At 43.2% G+C, this 19179-nt stretch overlaps 1 protein-coding gene across 2 annotated transcripts in view; it reads right to left on the bottom strand.

The window, feature by feature from the left end:
- Window positions 1-7164: 7164 nt before the first annotated feature.
- Window positions 7165-19179, bottom strand: part of LOC128896413 (complexin) — a 126490-nt gene continuing 114475 nt past the window's right edge. For both annotated transcript variants that reach the window (XM_054159801.1, XM_054159802.1), the window contains 2 exons: window positions 9749-9878; window positions 7165-9564 (listed from right to left, as the gene is read on the bottom strand). In XM_054159801.1, coding sequence (XP_054015776.1) covers window positions 9491-9564; window positions 9749-9878 — 204 coding nt within the window. In that variant the 3' untranslated portion in view covers window positions 7165-9490. The remainder of the gene's footprint in view (window positions 9565-9748; window positions 9879-19179) is intronic.

The following is a 19179-nucleotide window of genomic DNA, read 5'->3' as shown; positions in this document are numbered from 1 at the left end:
ACGTAGGTAGAAAATAAACCGGTACGGTGACCGCCGAATTTGCACGCACAGCAAAATGAACGAATCGGAATCGTTGAAACGTTCAACCTTACCGATGTCAACGTAAAATCGTCGAATCGATAAATATTTATTACGTCGTGCGACGCGATGAAAGGTAGTTGGGAAAGAACGGAATAAGAAATTAGTAGGCGATCGAATTGGTAACACGATTGACTTTTATTACATTTTTTCCAATTTTTAGAACTAAATAACATAAACGCATATTCTGGTTAATTCACTTTTGTTTATTATTACTCGTAATATTACTATCGGTATTAAGAGCTATAACGACGAGGCGTGCCCCTAAAAATCGTCCTTTATTTTTTCTTTTTATTTTTCGCCTTTTCTTCGATATTTTTGTTGTTGTGGTGTTGTACCTTTTCTCCCGCTGTGAAAGCCCCAAAAAAACATCGCGAATCCTTCGTACAATGTACAACGTACAACGTAAAAAGAGGAAAGCTCGATTATTCTTCTCATTCGCATTTTCTTCTTTCGAGTTCGTCCCAGCTTCGTTATCGTTTCGTTCGATCTATGAATCCGTGTCATGTCGATCGCCACTCCTTTCCATCCTCTTGACGCTTCGAACGACGAATTTCAAAATATTCGCGTTTCTTCGTCGATGAAAATCGTCTGAAAACGCGACTCGCGTTTTCGTCGTTTCAAGTGTCGAGAGGAGCGACGAATAAAGAAAGAAGAACCAAGAGCATGCCCAGTGATGGGTTTGTCTTGGTCTATCGACGGGCACAGCTACGAAAATCATATGTCGTTTTGTGTTGTGTCGTGTCGTGTCGTGTCGTATCGTGTCGTATTCGTTACCTGTGTGTAAAATTGTATTTTGCATTTGCAGGTGTATCAGCGTTACATACTCGACAAGAGCAAACCATACGAACAATTCGAATTTCGTCACGTTACGATATCGATCGTTACCGTGTTCGACATCGTTACGCTAAAGTTAACATTTTTAAACAAAAACGATATTTCATCTGAACGATTACCGAAAGATACTCGTTAGCACAATTGCCGTTTTCTTTGCTAAATAAATGGTTAAATTTTTGTTGCGTCGTGTGTGTTTATGTTCGTGTAAGTGTAAACAAGTGGTTGGATAACATTTAGGTTATTTCATTTTTATATCAATCTATGGATGCGTGTGTACGAGTGTGTACGTACGTGTATATACGCGCGCATATAAATATGTATATATACATTATACATAATCTAACAACAATATAGTATCGTCATCATAATCATCATCATCATCATCATCATCATCATCATTATCATCATCATCATTATTGTTGTTATCGATCCTTCTGACGTTACTTGTATCATCTCTTCAAATGCTACATACTATATTACGCTTAACAACAAACACATTCGTGTTCCGGTTACTTAGCCACTACGCGCGCTACTTCGCACAAGAGATTTGTTCTTCTCTCTTTTGGTGTCATCCGTTTCCTAAAAAAAATTTACTTTCTGTATCCGTCGAGCAAGCTTCGTGCGATTTTTGGGAATTCGAAAGATCGCCTACGTCTTTCCTTTTTCCTTGCAATTTTCGTTACGTCCAAACTCCATTTTTTTTTAACAAACGTCGTCGTCTTTTTACTTCGTTTTATACCGTTTCCTTGTATTTCGAATCTTTCGCAAGATATTTCGGCTTTTGCGAAATCCTAATTGGTAACGATTAGAATAATTGGTCGTTGCTTGCAGCACGCGTCGTGTCTTTGAACATCGAGATAGAAAATCACATGGAAATCGACGCGCGAACGATGCTCACGCGTACAGCATCGAACGCAAAGCCGTAGCTTTTTTTAATAACCGTCGGAAGAAACGCCGAAAAGTATCGCGTCGATGTTTCGTTTGTAGTGTGTACTTGTCAAGTGTCGGTGTCGGTGTCGGTTTCGGTTTCGGTTTCGGTTTCGGTTTCGATTTCGGTTTCGGTTTGGTTCTTAAATAGGTATATAATGTTTGATGTGTGGGTGTTTATACGCGTTTCTAATTTTTCTCTCTTGTCTTGTTTGTCGTAAAAGACACGTACAACGTACAATAGTAATAAATTATAGGCATCTAGAATATTGCTTCTCGGTTGAACGAATTCGCAAAGATACCGGGCACGGTACAACTATAAGGTCCAAGCAGCACCTTGTGAAATCGTAACTCGTAACTCGTAACGCGATGATCACACTGTCGTCCGAATTTTCCCAGAAAGAACAAAACAACTGCGAGTAACATCCGTTGCAATTCTACGCTACAACGAGACGTGTTGCCGTTGTAATTTCATAATATTTCTGGAATGTATTTATATTATTTGAAAACATTTCATCAAACTGGAGCAAATCCAGGATGGAATTTCCATGTGGTAAATCGAAGGAATATGAAATTTCTTGAAAAGAAGACAAGTTTGAAATTGAAGCGAGAAATAAAAATATCATACGTGTATAAAGGTAGGGTGGTTCGAGCGACAGCGAAATGTATTCGCGAAACCGTTTAAATCCAAAAAATCGCACAAGTCCGCTCGAAAAGATGTTTATCTCGCCGAATGGCAGCTGCTGATGGAACCGTTACTTGTGTTTCATTCGGTTTCGGAACTCTCGCCAATCGTATCGAAGCTCCTCCTTTCTTTTCCCCTTAATTGTCTTGTTTTTTCTCGGCACTCTCTTGTATACAAAGCTAACGTCTACTTACTTAACATTGTGATTTTACTGCGTTTACATTTACCATTTTTGTCCTCTTTTTGTTTTTGTTAAATGTTTCGTTTAACCGGCCGTTCACTCGCTTAACGTCTAATCTGTTTTGTTGCCTCGCACGATACGCGTGTACGTGTTTAGTTTGTACATATGTATCTACGTGCATCGAGAACGCGCGCATCGTGCAACACGATCGTCGTCCAGATCATCGGCCGCGAACCCTAACAGAGTATTAACAACGGTATGTCGATTCGTAACGTTAAGTTACCAATTATTACTTTATAATGCGTTGTGTCGTTGTCTCTGAATAAGTCGAGTCGGTTTTCTCCTTTAACGAATCACCACGACCCCGGTATAGCCTCCCTTTTCCGGATGCTCGAAGAACTGTTGCGTACCGTGCCGTGCCGTATTCCAGACTTCCAGTCGATTAACCAACCACTCTTTGATAGAGTCAAATTAAAATTGAACACACTCGGGAGGCAAAGGTTCTTCGAGGCTCTGGGAAATACGATTACATTTCGCGATTTCATATTTTCCCAATTTTTTCTTACGTTACACGCGGGATTGCGGGTAATACGCGAGATTATGTACACGGAGAAGAAAACGTTACGTCTCTGTCGTTAAATCTTAACGTTTCGGCGCATTTCGTAACTAACGCGGTTCTATTATTCGCGTATTTTTTGTCTCTTTAAGTGCTCGTCTCCGATAATTAAATACCTAAGCAAGGTTCGGTAAATACTCTTTATATACGATACGTGGACGCGTGTCTCGTTGCGACGACGAGTCAGTTGTTGTACTTGTACCGTTTTCGAGCCGAGTGATTACAAATAAAACGATCGCCATTCGCATTCGTAATTCGAGTAAATTGACCGAGATTTTAACGTCGAGAGGGAATCCCTTTACTCGATTCTTTTCTTTACGGCAATTTCTTCGACGACTCCCTCGAAACGAGACACGTGTCGCGATATATTTTTTTCAATTCTCTTAATTTTTTTTTCAATTTCTTTTCTTACGTTTTTAATCCCCCCGGATTAAAGTCTATGAAACACGAATTAAGTAGATTTAAGTATATTTGTTTGTATCACTTGCCACGTGCCGTGTACAGGCTTAGGGTGGCTTTAGGGAAAGGAAGCGAAGGAATAGCGCGATAAGTCGCCTAGAATCCTTTAACTTGAGACGCTTGTGCAAAGGTCCAAGTTGGACTATGTTTTAAACAGAGAATTAAGGAGCTCGAGGACAGACGGATCGCACACGTTACCTCCAACAAGAGATAGTATCGAGTCTCGAGAGTATTTACGCGATCGACGCTCGTCGATTTTCAACGAATCGAAAGATTCTCATTTCTCCTCGCTGCGGAATTTCCAATTAGCTGTTTTAAAGAGACGATTTATTTATCGTCGCATTGCATCGCATCGCATCGCATCGCATCGCATCGCATCGCATCGCATCGCATCGCATCGCATCGCCTGCCTCGAAAGATATCTGTTTAGTTTTGCACGCGTACTCGTGACTATTCGCGGATAGATCGATGGTTTTTCTTGTGCTCGTGGCAATGAAAAATCGTCGGCGATTGGCCTGCTTACCCAAATTCGACGAATTATCAACCTTGCGTTAAATAATTCGCCGTGAAAATGATGTTTAATCGAATGAAACCGAACCGAACCGAACGATTCGTTGGTTTTTACAAGAACTCGCAGCAAAGAAACTGTGGTAAACCGCGCCGGTCGTTAACGACGTTTCGATGGACGTATAGAGGTAGCAAAGGTACGCGAAGCTAGAATTTGCGTGTAGCGCTCATACGTTACAATATGAAACGTAAGAGAAAAGAAACCAAATCGGACTATTCGCGTGGTAACGTTAACATCGACTAGACAACGCGACGACCAATATTCATGCTGATCGCATCGAGAAGCAACAACGACACATGACATTAATCATCGATAATAGTAGGGACGATAGCAAAGTATTTCTTAGTTTTTTTTTTTCTTGCATTTTATCCTTTTAGCACGCATATACGTGCGTCGATTGAGTAACTGGTGATTTTAAATAGACAACATCGAGCATGGGATCACACCGAACAGGGATATCGAAAGAGAGAAAGTTGCTACGATCAAAAGACGAGAGAAAGTAGTAAGCTGCCTGCTAGATAGTTACGTGGTCGAAGTTCGAAGTTGACGGAATAGTTTGATGTCGAGTCGGACGCTTTCCTTCTATTAGTAGCAACAGTGAGAGAGAAATCGCTTTCGAAAATGACACCTGTATCCGATCGTTTGAATTTTCAACGTCCCTTCGAAGCATCTATTCACCGACTCTTGCACTCGCGCTTCGTTACAAGTTATGTATACGTTTATATTTATATCGAAAACTTGACAAGAAACAAAAATGTACGAGTTTGTATTCTCGCTAGGATCAATATTTATATATATAACGTGTACTCGTATATACAAGGTGTATCTGGACGGGTGATACAACCGAGTAGGGGATGCGTCCAGGAAAACATTGCTTTTACCAATTTCCTCGATAATGTAAATATAAATTGGTGAAATTGTAAATAAGTATAGCTCGGATATAGTCGAATGTATTTGTTTGCGACACAACTTGAACTCAATTGTCTACAAAACTTGGCTTATTACGCTAAAATTTCATCCTTTTTTCTTTGTTTTCTTTACTTTTACACGTAGAATCAGCGTCTTCTAGGTTCTACCGCCCGTCCTGCCACACCCTCTGTATATGTATATGTATATATTCATATCTTTGGGTTAATTATTCAGTAATTGACTTGAAGTGTGTATCGATTAGATTGTACAGGAGAAGCTAAATTTTTGAGGAAATTTCTTAGATTGGATTGGATTGGATTAGTGATGGAACGCTGGATAAGGAAGGAAGGGTATAGTTGAGTTTTAAGGGTGGTGAGGATGACGACATAGAATCGTTCTAGATACTTTTCAAGTATCGTTCAGAGAGTAATAGAGTAAGTTAAGGTATGAAGAAAGAGAGAGAGAGCGAGAGAGAGAGAGAGAGACGCTATTCATAAATTATTTGCTCGTTATTTTGCAGGGTTGCGAAACTCCGCAAAGAAACACACAAATATCGAAATAGTTTTACAACTGCAACGTTTTCTCGATCAACGTTCCATGTTCTTTCTCTATTATGGGAACGATAGAGAAAGTAAACGTACGATTAAAGTAAAAATAAAGGTTATTCAACGGCATAGAACCAAGTGTCTGCGATCGATCGAGTCTTGGTTGAAAGTTTCAGGGATATAAAGTCGTGGACTCGAGACGTTGTAAAAGTTTTTGGTTTGTTTTCGGTGTACAAACAGCCACCGAGAGATATTTTACGGCGTCGGTTGTACGAGTGGGATGGAGAAAACGAATTTTCGAAAGTGAAAAGTCTGGGAAACTGAAAGAAGCTTTTCTTCGAATTTCCTCTAGGAACCGAACCGTCGTCTCTCGAACCGTCCTCGTGGTTGTTCGTTCAGAGATAATTATGGTCGAGGTGGTCTGGGTTTATACGAGAAAATAGCGAAACGTTGCATAGTTTGGGGTTGGGAAACGTTTAACGGTATCGAGTAACTATATCGTTTCGTCAATTGTGCGAGATTTCAGATGGCAACATGTGATGAATTCGTCGTCGAATTTAGACAATGCGGTTCACCGTGTAGCGTTCCTTGCGGAATCGCGCGAATCGACAAGAGAAAATTGAGAAACAAGAAGAGAGACACATAGAAAGCTGACATGCGTCTGTAGAGCGTCGGCACAGCGAAACGTTTACTGGATAAAAGGCCTTTCGACGTTTCATTTTTCGGTTGTATTTTATGCGAATCGGGTCGCGATACTCACGTAATTTAGTTAACTCGAAGTAACGAGAGAGCTTTTCAAAGTTATTCTTCGTTTTATTTTTCTTTCGTGTCGCGATCATCTTGTTTCGGAACTGGCAGGATAAGCCGTCGATGAATATTCCGAATAGTCGAGTATGATGTGCGGAACGCGTGTTAAGAAAATCTCAAGTGTGACAAAGAAATCGGAGAGTATAGCCGTTACCTTAAAAGCTCTGAATCGTTCGAAAGAGATTCGTGAAAGTTCGATGATGGTCGAGAAGATATAAGAATAGATCACTATCGAGAACGAGGAACGAGGAACGATATCGAACAAAAAAGGACCGTATCGTTTCTTATCAATTCGTACCTTCCTCTTGTTTGTATAAAAAAAACAGGTTTATGCCTTCCGCGTCCATCGCAGAATCATTTCGCTTTATACGTATACCAAATCGGATCGATACCACCGCGCACGTTTTTTTATTTATTATCAAGGAATTGTTCTCACAATCAGTCTCTTCGAAACGTACATGTTACGTATCAAGGGCGTGAAAACGTTTTCAACGAAACGCTATTGTCCGATCAAATTATTACTTGCCATCTTCTTTTAGATTTCTTACTTCCTTTCTTCTTTTCTTATATGTATAAAGCTTGCGTTGTTTGCCGGCAGTCGATGCTCTGTCCATCCCGTCCACCCTCGTTCACGCCAAACTGTTTTGACCACCATCGGCGAACAAACACGGTGAAACCGGTGGATCGTTCCAAGAAAGGATGCAACAATATATATATATATCGCTCGATCGTGTCCATTGGTAACACCTGAAAGTTCTTTCGCAAGAACCGATCGAACCGTACAAGTTCCGTAGACCTTGTCCTTTCCAAACTATCGTTCACGAACAAATGCGTAAGTACGTTGTTTTTTTTTTGTTTCTTTTTTTTTCCGTTCGCTAATCCGATTAACCTACTTGTATAATTATAACACTCGATAGAAACGCATCGTATAAACGTGAAAGAAAGGCATTTTGTTTATCTTATTTTTGGATTTAAACGCGAAAATCAGTTCTGTTCGATCTGGTCGTTGAGTTTATTTTTCTAACGACGCGCACGATAGTGTCGAGTAACATGTTTTTCTTTCGTCGATATTTTTTTTTTCTCGTAGACGTATAATTCTTGTTCGCTTTTTATTAACGTACCCTAACTAAAGTGTTTCTAAGAAATGCTCAGGTGTTACGCGTCTCGCTATATCGCGGTCGAGCTACGTCTGAGGAAAAAAATTCAAATTTTTGGACGGAAGGGAGAGCAAGGGCCGCCGGTTATTTTTATTCTTCCGGTATCTCGTTCTCTTTATTGGCCAACCTGTGGCCGTTTTTTTCCCTATTGCCTCTCAGTCTCTTGACGCTAGTTTCTCCTGGCCCTCGATCCTTGTTATAACTACCTTGTTTTCTTTTTCTTTTCTAAATACAAACAGTCAATGATAACAATAATAAGAACAATGACCGTAGTAATAAACTATGTGAATAAGTAATAACTGCAATGATAATATTAATGACTCCCCCGTCTTATCTCTTTGTTATTAAACAGTCGTCGAACGAACTAGCGACTACGTAACTCTGCTATCGGTAGTTTCTTTTTTTTCTCATTTTACCGCTATTCGAAAATTGGCTAAAAACTTAGTTACTATCTTTTTTCACGCCTTTTTTTTCTATACTTATATATCTGTATATATTATGACGCACGCGCCCTTTGACTGCTCGCGTTTCACCAATTTCATGGCGTTCGTACGATATTCGAAAAGACTCGATCTCGTTCTTCTTTTTTCCCGAATTGTAGTTACGGTGCAAACAAAATTATTGCATGCCCGTAGTATTCGTGGTCTCGTTTCGTTCGCCGTTTCGTTTTCTGCCGGACATCGGTCGTTGTTGTATCTGATCTGGTTGCATTTGCTTTCGTCGATCGTCGTCCATTTTTCCTAAACGTTCTCCATGTTGTTCGTTTGTTAAACCTTTGGTTCGAATCTTTCCTGAATCGTGTATTCACATTCGATTTGTTTCGTCAACGAACTCTTAAACGTCTTAAAATTCGAGACGGTACTCGGTTTCTCACGATTCTTTTTCATTCGCTTCGATCGGGTATCTCCGAGGACCGGAATTACGAAGCTTGAAGTTTGCAAAGTCGTCCGATCGTGTCATTGAAGTTTCTGACTCGCAAGTTTCTTTTGGTTTTCCAATGTTGTTCAATTTTGATATACAGGCTGATGTTTTGCGTGCTCGGCTTTTCGTTCGCCACTCTTTCAAGACTCGTTCGGTCAACTAATAAAACCCTATCGACCATGAATTCTCTAATTCAGCACCGTGGATCCGTTCTCGATGTGAACAACAACGACGACGACGACGACGCCCACGCCAGCTCTTCTCCCGACAGCCACGCTAGCTTCTCCGTACTTTTGTTCGTCGTCGATATCGATTCATTTTTCGGCTTTTCCGAACGACGAGTTCGTTCCTCGAGATCATTCTTTGTACACTGTAGAAAACCCTCAACGAGATCGACTGTTCGATTATCGAGACCAACGATGATGAAGGGTGTTTCTTGCGGTGTCTCGAGTGTCGTCGCTTTCGTTTAGAGTTTAAGCGACGATTGATCAATCGGAATCTTGAATCGATTTACGCTCGAGCAACGCAACGATAACGATAACGACAACGACAACGATGACAACGACAACGACGACGACGACGACGACGACCACGATGCGTCGGCGTCGGCGGCGGTGGCGGCGGCGGTGGTGACGAGGTTGCTAGTTTTTCGTATCGTTGTTTCTCTCATTAGCTTGTTTAACGCGTCGAGTCTCACTCGTTCCCTTCCTCGTGATATCGTAAAGGCTGAGAGGCGGATGCGGCCCTGGCAACACATGGTGCCACTCTTCTTACCGACCGCTTTGAAGGTGCAGGCCGGCTTATTGAAGGTCGCATCTAGCTTCCACTGCTTCTTTGATCTCTTGTATATGAGTGTCTATCGTGTTCCTGAATTCTGGAACAAACAAACGCAAATGTGCCTTGCTTATTTTCGCGAGAAATATCTATGGCGTGTCAAAGTTTCAACGATTATTATTTAAACGCGTTAATTTTTGTATCAGTTACGCGTGCCATCGTTTCTCGATTGTACAACAACTAATTCTAGTTTAAGGGAAATAAAGCAAAGCGTATATACGTACTGGTAATCTCATCCTCGTCTTCCGCTTCAGCTTCCGCGGCCAACTCTTCTGGCGTTTTTTTCTTACGCATCAAAGGATTTGGTTCTTCCTGGGTCAGTTCCTGTACTTCTTCCCGTTTTTTTATGTTATACTGCAATAGTATAACGAAAACGATGTTAGTAAGAGAGACCTACATAAAGAACAAAGAATTCGCGACGCGGTGCTCGATAAATAAGATTCCTTCCTTATGAAAAATCTGGAATCTTACTGGATAAATTGCTTCTTTATCGACTCGTCGTATTTGTAGAATTTAAAATAAAAAATTGCAGGGATATCGTCAGTCGTCACGCTTACGCTTACTCTTTCACCTTGTTATTTTCTTTCGAGGAATTGGTTTTGCATCCTAGGGAGAATGGCGGCTGCGCGACACGTGTAGGAGCGCAGAATCGTTATGCCGTTGCTCGCGAGACGCGGGACGTGCGACGTGCGACGACGGAACTGCTCGAACCTCTGCTCCGCTCCGAATAAAGATGGGTAACCACGTCCATCCACGGACCATTGTTATTTCATAAAAATTCGTACGATCCAAGCTGGTAAGTAAGTAGGTTAACATAGTCTACGTTAGATCTCTCGGTCCGTTGTGCGGTCAGCCGTCAAAAGTATAATGATTCTGCGCACTTGTGTCGCGCAACCGCCAAGCGCTTTAGTTTGCGAAACCCGGAAACGGGTTGAGATGGAGGAGGGATAGCGCCAAACTGACCATTTCCCCTCGTTTGCCACGAATTTCTGTAAGCTGGTATACATACGCGTGCAATACCCTCCCGAAAGATTAATTACTCCATCCATGATCGGGTTCGCCAAGTTACTCGTTACTACGTCTAACGTAATCGTCGTGGAAATTGTCTTTTCATTCGCGTTCTCTCGCGTTTAATATTTTTTGCTCGATAGTTGCAGCTATTTTCGCGGAATCGGCTTAAAATCGAAACGATTGATGTTGTCCGGAACAACAACGCGCAATTACTAGGCAGTAATCGAGGTATATGTAGCTCGGAAATCGTATCATCGAATCCGTCCGATCATTTTCAAGATCTGAAACACGAAATCGGTAGGTAACTGGCGAGGGCGCGGCGTACACGCGAGTCCAGTGTTCTCTATTTACGCTAGATTCTCTAGGTCTAGTCGCATCGAGCCGCAATGACGGTCGCCCGCGCCGCGCCGCGCCGCGCCGCGGTGCACACGCTTACGCTTACGAGGCCGAGGCAACTACACGCACCGGGTACCTCCGATGCTTTGTATCCTCGGCACTCTTGTCGCGAGACAATGAGCCCGATTGCGGTACAAGCTCGACACGTGATCGGTTGTACGAGTGCTGCTTCCATCCTGTGGCATTGTAACCGCCTACAAAATGCGGCCGTACACCGCGTATCACGGCCATACCTCTACAAATGCAAACGCTATACCTACCGATACCGATTCTCTGTCCCGCAAAGCCCTTCCTCGTATTTCGTTGTTATCGTTTCGTTTTTCTTTTTGCAACGGTATTTCGCGTTTTGTTCCGATACCCGTGCGTCGCCGTCGCGTCCTCCTGTTTGTTCACCCACCATACGAGAGACCAGACTAGTCTCTTCCATTCTCTACCCTCGATTTGGTAGTCTCTGTCGCGAAAAATTACCAGTGTAAACTTTCGGTGGTCGTTGGAGTTTCGCGTCAATTGTTCACTCGGTTTGGATATTTCCAAAGGACGCCGCGACCTATGTATAGCTGTCCTCGCGTGTCTCGCAATGACCAATTTCATCAATTTACGCGAACAAAAGTACAAAAGAGACGTTTTTCGGAAAAACGGTAATCCGTTTAATGCTTAAAGTGGACATTACAAAGTAAAATTACGACAACGTTAAAGCTACATTGCGAGATTTATATATTTACAATTGAAGCGAATTATCAATAACAGGGAAAGAGAGAAAGAAACAAAGTTTCTCTTTGTTTCTCCGGTATTCTGTTCCATTAGCGTGGCACGCGTCGCAACGGGTGTGAGCGATAGCGCGATGCAATACGGTGCGGTTGAGCCGCGAGTGAAGGAGACAGATAGCGAGAGGATAAACGAGGCCCGTACATCCCAACGATGTCAAATGTGATGCACTGATCCTGACGCTAACTAATGCTTCTCGACACGCGTAACGCTCCGCTGCGATATAATGCAGCGTGCGCGTGATCGCGACGCATTCACGCGTATCTACAACGTTTTTTTAATTATCGGTTCGTCGTCGGCGTCGGCGTCGTCGGTCGTGCGTTGTTTAGTTCCAGAAGTTGAGCAGTTATGGCTAGCGGACATACACGAGAGGTGTATAATTGCAACGCATTCGCGCGCAACCCGTTCGCCCCGAGAAATCTTCAAACGCTTTTTCGCATTTCACGGTGTTAAGCGCGTGTGAGTGTTCGTTTACGTATATGTAAATGTACGGATGATACGTGCACGCGCGGCCCAGTCGACGCGTCGGATCTGCAAACCACGTCGCACTGCGACATTTTTGGCGAGACCGTTTTGACAAATAAAATATCGTTTCTTTATTCGTTTCTCGAGCTGGAGTTATTCGACAAGTTAAGGACTTTTAACGACGCTACTTTTTTAATAGTCGCCGATGCAACGTAAACGTCGTGCGTTGATATTTTTCGACTATCCTGTTACGCTATTATTTAGTATTCGCATAGTTTTCTCGTCGCTTGCAATCGGCTCAATTATCGGCTGACTCCGCGAAAGCATCGCTAGCCGCGTAAAGCAGCAAACGTGGTTATTCGTAAATCCCAGAATGAAAATGGGAAGAAAATTCTGTCCGCATTGAAAAATATTATCGTTATCGAATACGAATGAAATCCTTGCTTTCGAATCTTGCGTTGTTCCGTATTCGTGGATAAGTTGTTTTTTTTTCGTCGTTTAATTTTGTTCTTTTTGTTGTATTTATCGACGAGCTTCTTTTCGAGACTCGATCGTCTTTGTTCATTTTTGTATCCTGGATCGTCTTTTCGTTGCGATTTAACGTTTCAAAAAGTTTCGAACAAAACGGACGTCGGCGTCGTATCGTGTTCGATTTCAGTTTTCATCGAATCACGATTATTTTTGACGATCAGCAAATATTTTTGGCGTGCAATTTTCATCGTGTGGAAATTAAAGTTAAACAAAGAAGGAGGTGGACGATGCGTTTACCCGTAACAACCTTTTTCACGAGTCTCTTTTTTCCCCCAACAGAATGACCGTTTGACTTTTTTATTGGTAGCTCGCAACGAAAAAATACTACTATTTCGAATCGACGGTAGACTGTTCGCTGCTTTACCCGTTCACAATATTCGATTAATATCGGTTCGGTGCAATTAAAGAAATTCAATTAATTTGGATACACCAATTACATGGATTAATTTTCTAATTGGGCGTACGTGACTGAATTAGCATTAAAATGTTCAATTTCGGTCGACGCGTTCGACGAAGCGCGAATTCATATAATCGACGTTCGTTGTAATCTTTGACGACAGAGTATTGGTAGGTATATACGTATATATAAACGGTGAGTCGTTGTTAAATCGGCATCGCGTTTGTAGTACGAGCGAACAACTTAATTGTGAATTTGATCGAAGCGCGACATCGGTCGTACGTTTCTGGGTTCTTGCTTACACGACTCGCCTAACGTTTAAAACACCATTAATTGGTAATTCCGTTGAGAGGACGTATTCTTGAGTATTCTCCCGATGGTCCGGTGAACGTCTTAAAAGGAGTCAGCCTGACTCTATTAGGAAGTCGCCATATTGAATGCAGGGACTCCCTACTAGAGTCAATTTGACCCCAGTTAAGTTCAATCTTCTCCCTTCGGTTGTTTTGCGAGCTTACGACCGCGACGCGACGGTTGCGGCAGTTGGACTTTCGTTTCTTCTTCTCTTCCTTTAGGATAGCCCGCTGACCTCTGTTGATCGTTTCGAATCGTTCGTTGTCTATCCTGTTGTCGATACTTTCATCTTTTCCTTCTTCTTCGTCTCTTCGTCTTCTTTTTCCTTCGCGTTGTCGTCGTCTTTGACGCTATCCACTTCGAGACGCTACTCGTGCTAAACGCAATATCGATCGGACGACGGATTTTAATTATCACCGTGGAAAGCTAATTAGCCTGACGCGTATTTAAACTATCGAACGACGTTTAAGCGTGAGATAGCCCCGATTCGAACAAGAAAGTTGGAGTTACTCGTCTGGCAGGTGATTTAAAAACGAGCTACGTATCCTTGACTTTCCGTTGTGTCGATTCCATGGTTGGCGGCCACCTCCGTTTTCGTTTCTCAGTATTTCCATGCTGTTTTATCGACATCAGTCAGTCAGTCAGTCAGTCAGTAAGTCAGTCAGTCAGTCAGTCTACCGTAGAGACATCGCAGTTTCCGCGGGTCATGAATTTGTGAAATTGGAAACTTGTCCGTTTCCCTTCAGTCTATTTTACACTTTTCTCGTTTGTTCTTTGTCTGTTTCAGGCTCCCGCCCATATTCCCGTGGATCTCTGACGGAGAAAAGCAACCGGCTTTCGGATATCGAGAATGTTGACGGGTTACGTGTCGATAGTCGAACGCGTTATTTCTTTTATATCGAACTCACGCAATATAGGTACGAGCCTATTTGAATTTTACGACGACATACGTCAAGGTACGATCGAAAAAACGCGGAAGAACGTTGAGACGGTTTTCTAGCATTCGCTTCGTCTAGTGACTGTTGGAAGAAAACGACGCCGATGGCGACCGCAAAGAATTCTCGGGCGTCACGTCGTTTTTTGTTCCTTGTACTCGATGAACGCGTTGCGGTTAAAGTTCACCGAACTATGAGCACTACGAGCACGACTACAGGAGCACAGAAGCATCGGTTCCTCGCGGAGAGTAGATAGAAGGAACATCTGGTTCTCGGAGACTCGAGAATGTACATGATAAAATACAGAGTCGCTAGGATAGCAACGTCGATGGGGATTGGTCACGACAACGTGCAATAATGTCGTTCCTTGGGCAATTTCTCGGGAAGAGCAGGAAGGTAACGTCGCGGTGGAACAAAGTGCCGGAGATGGCACGAGCCAACATTTTCTCTCCGAATCGAAAACCGTGCGATGTTAGATCGATCGAGGAAAAGCGGCGACCTCGGTTTCCGCGATCGCATCTCGAGCTCTAGCCAATCGACCAAGACTCGTCCAAAGTACTCGACTCGTTCAACGGTTACGTCATACTTAATATTTTTCGGTTCGTCGGCTGCTCGAGACGTTTTACAGAAATCAGCGTTTAACGCGACACGCGTCAACTTTTTACCAGTGAATCGTGCGTGACATTAACGAATACTCATGCTATACCGTATCGATCGCTTACAAGAGATAGATAGATAGATAAAGAGAGTGACGCAAACGTTTTTTCCCCGATAATACTGCCAAAGAATCGTGATAAACCGCTCGGAGCGTTCGCGATGATAAATTTTAGCGTATCACATTAGAATTCCTGTTCCATATGGGTATTCTCCTATTTCATGCTGTCCGTTTCTTGCCGCACGTATGGTATGGTCGTTCGGTTAGGTCCTCGATTTCGGTGGCAGGGACTCTCCATTTCCGATATTTCCTTCGCACGATGTTCGCTTATATTTTCTCTTGCCAAGACTTGCAAGATTATTCGTGAAAATATCGGTCGGTGGCGTGGTTGGAGAATCGAACCGAATCGGGTAGCACCGAGCGCGGAAGGTTGAATCTTCGGGAGGCGAAAAGAAACAGCGGTTTCGACGATGGAGCGAGTCGATGACGCGTACAAAAAAATAGCAAACAAACATTTATAGGACGGTGTAAACGCGATCGAATCATCTGTTTTACCATCTAAAGCGGTCTTTTAGCTTTTATCGATTCGTATAGCTAAAACTAGGACGCAACCGCTCTATTTCGCTTGTGTCGGTTAAACGGAGGAATGGTATCCAGATCCAGTCTTTGACCTATTTAGATCGAAACGTTGAACGTTGAACGTCGATGAGAATTTATACGCACGCATATACGCGTACGGATTGTAAAATATTATTTCGGCATGGACATGCCGGTGCAGCGCGTTGCTTCGATCGTATTGTTTGTATAACGGTATTGCAATTTACGAGCATCAGCGGTTACCTCCGAATACAGACACCGAAACAGTTGGCTAACTTTGTCTGTATCATTGTTACGGAATGAGTTTAAATGGCTTTCCTCGAAAATTAACAGGATTCCTCCCAAGTTTGCCTCGTGATAACGCTGCTCGCTGTTTGGAAATTGTTATCGATCGATGCTCGAGGGAATATTCGGGAAGCTCCGTCGACGTTGTTTCGAATAAAAGGTGTATAAAAAGTTAATACGTCGAAGGCCACTGGAAATTTAATAATTCACCCTTTTCCGGAAACGTGAAATTTTTCATCGAGTAGTTGATTCGATAGATTCAAGTTATTACTTTGCCATTATCGGACATTTCCCAAGGTAGCTAGGAGATTTTTAATTAGAAGAATCCATCGGAGCGGTGCATTATATCGAATGGCGTCGCTCGGTGCGTAGGTTGTCTCGTCTTCATTGTTTAATCTCGCGGCAACGCCAACGCCAACGCCAACGCCAACGGGACAAACGGATGTTGGCCCGCTGCCAGCATCTGGATGATTTTTTAATTAATCGATGGTGTTAAGCGACGGAGAGGAGAGAAACGAAACGCGGGACGAGAGGATTTTTCTCGGTCAAGTGTGCGCACGGTATGCGACACGCGCAATAGCCTTGTTTTTAATTACATTTTAAATTTCTATTTTATATTCGCAAACCTACCCGTTATCTTTATATTTCTACAAGTTCTCAGTACCGGGATTGCTCGCGACGCGATTAATTGTCTCGGACTAAACCAAGAGTAACAATGGTCGACTGTTTCGATCGGAGAACAAGACGATTGGCTATTTTTAATTGTCTGGCGCAAGATATTCTCGGAGATGGAGAAGGCACGAGTACCGACGGAACATTTTCTAAGAGACGTATAACGAAATCTCTTCTCGACGATCATTAGCCAGGACTCGTAATCGGATTTTCGTTGACCCTTGCGGTACCGTCGCGATTACCAAAGAAAAGCTTCTTGCGGGATAGCTTTCGCTTAAGAATACATCTTTATTCTCGTGGGGATCACCGATGTTATTACATCCGGAGTTGTCTGCTCGTTACGGTCAGAAAAGTACAAGAGGGAGATTCTGCAAGTATCTGAGATGCGAGTAAGTTTCGTAAGGGATATCGGTGCCTGATTCGATCGAGTAACGAGTATAAATTTTCGTTAACTCCGATCGAACGATCCTCGATGCAAATGTTTCACGGTGCGGCGCGGCGCGGCGCCAGCGATACGATAAAACTTAGCAAAAAATAACGCGTACGCGGCATCGCAGACATTTTTCGTATGGTCGAAAAACGACAGAGCATGAAATTTTTTAAACGCTCGACGAACAAATGCGATGCCAAAAGAATTAATCGTGCGACGACACTGCTCCGATTCGAGAGTTATTCGTTTAGTACGCACAATGCATATCGGGACGCGTATTTTTCTCGATTATTCCGCAAGAGTCCTCGATTCCATCTGGGCCATGTCAACACCGCTGACTATGCCATGACAGGACAATACATCAGGATTGACAATGGTACGATCCCGCGTCACATCTGTTTGTCCTTTTCCATCTCTTCACCCTTTGTTCGACTTTTTCTCATTCCATCGCTTGTTTCGCGGTAAATCGAACGCGTTGGAAAACTTTTGAAACATCGGCTGGTCCGGTGCGCGACCATTTTCTAACGAATATCGTCTAGGTCTTTTGGTTGGATCGCTATCCCTTTGCGTTTCGACTCGATGCGTAAAATTGCTAAATAAAATAACGAACGATTGATCATTAATTCTCAACATTTGGGGACTTCGATGTTATTATTACAATAGCGATCCTTACGCGACAAGAGATAGGGTTTAGGTTTAAATGATACAATATTTCCGAGTGTTTGCGGAATTCCGTGTACTTTCGGTCTCACGGAAAAAGAGAAAGATCGAATTTGTCCTGGCATGACGGAACTGACCGAACAATGGCCAACTTTGCCGCGCGTTTCGCAGCAGCTGAATACGCCGATAGTTACAAACGTTTCAAACAGTTTTTTCTTGGCAACGTGAGTCTACGATGAACATAACGGTGTTTTCTCGAAAGAAAGAAACGTTAATTCGAGTTTAATTCGATTTGTGAATTGGAAACGTACTTTATCTTTTGTACAAAACAGGTGAAAAGCAACGATCCGCGAGACATGACGCGACGGCGAACCATCGCACCCCAGAACGGTCAACGTGATTGCATCTATTACCCCCTGCCGGTTTGTTTCCTCCGTTTGCAAATATCGGAGAGCGTATGTTTTTCCACGAGTAGGAAGCAGTCGATGCGACGGTTGAATCAAGCGAAGCATTTCCGAAAATAAACGCATTAATCGCGAGCCGGCTTTCAAAGTAACGGACGAAATAGCGGCAGAGCAGGCAAATGAACGCTATTTTTCGCGCCGGCAATGCTGATGCGGAACGAGCCCGCCATTATCGCTCATTGTTCGCGATCGAAATTCTCTTGGGCACTCGTCAAAGTTTACAGAGTGGAGCGCGTGGCTCGTAGCTCGTGGCTCGTGGCGTGTGAAAATAATCGCGCACCGAGAATTAGTCGTTAGCGTTATTATTCGGAAACGATTACGAAACCGAGAACAGCTTCGCGAACAATGATGTCCGTTGATTAAACGGTTACGTATCATCGGTCGGTAGGGACTAATAAGCGTGATTGCAGTCGACAAAACACGAGAGCGAGTGTGTTTCGCGAGTTCGAATTATGAAATCAGTTTCGTTAGATGATTACCTTGTTTCCTATCGACGCCGTGCGTCGACGCCGACGCTGCGAATTATAATACAATGGAATCGTCATGCGATAAAAATATACGATCGCTGGTCGGCACCCGGACCCGTGACACGTGGCGTTAATTAATAGTCCTCGGAAGCAATAATAATCTGGGCGCGCTCATTTTTCATCGTGTTCGAGAGAAAGGTCGGAACGGAAAAGACCACTGGAATAGCAGGGAGAAGATTTATCGCGGTTGACGGAGAACATCACGCCTTACGCGATAATCTTTGGCGCTTCCGGTGATGGTGATGGTGATGGCGATGGCGATGGCGATGCCGATGGTGGTGGTGGTGGTGATGGTGGTGGTGGTAGTGGTGGCGGCAATCGTACCCTCGCGACGCGCGACGGTAACGAGAGAGCTTTCGAGGAAGGGAACGTGGAGGCAAGCGATGATAAAATATTACATTTGTCCGCGAACAAGTGTACGAGGCAGTCGACGATATTAATTTAATATGAAGAAATCGGTGATATATTCAAGAGAGTTTTCAGGGGTCGGAATTTTTCAACGTAATCGTGGAAT

The sequence above is a fragment of the Hylaeus anthracinus genome, unplaced genomic scaffold (genome assembly GCF_026225885.1).
Source record: "Hylaeus anthracinus isolate JK02 unplaced genomic scaffold, UHH_iyHylAnth1.0_haploid 0, whole genome shotgun sequence".
Classification (NCBI taxonomy): Eukaryota; Metazoa; Arthropoda; class Insecta; order Hymenoptera; family Colletidae; genus Hylaeus; species Hylaeus anthracinus.
This window is presented reverse-complemented; position numbering and strand designations above follow the sequence as displayed.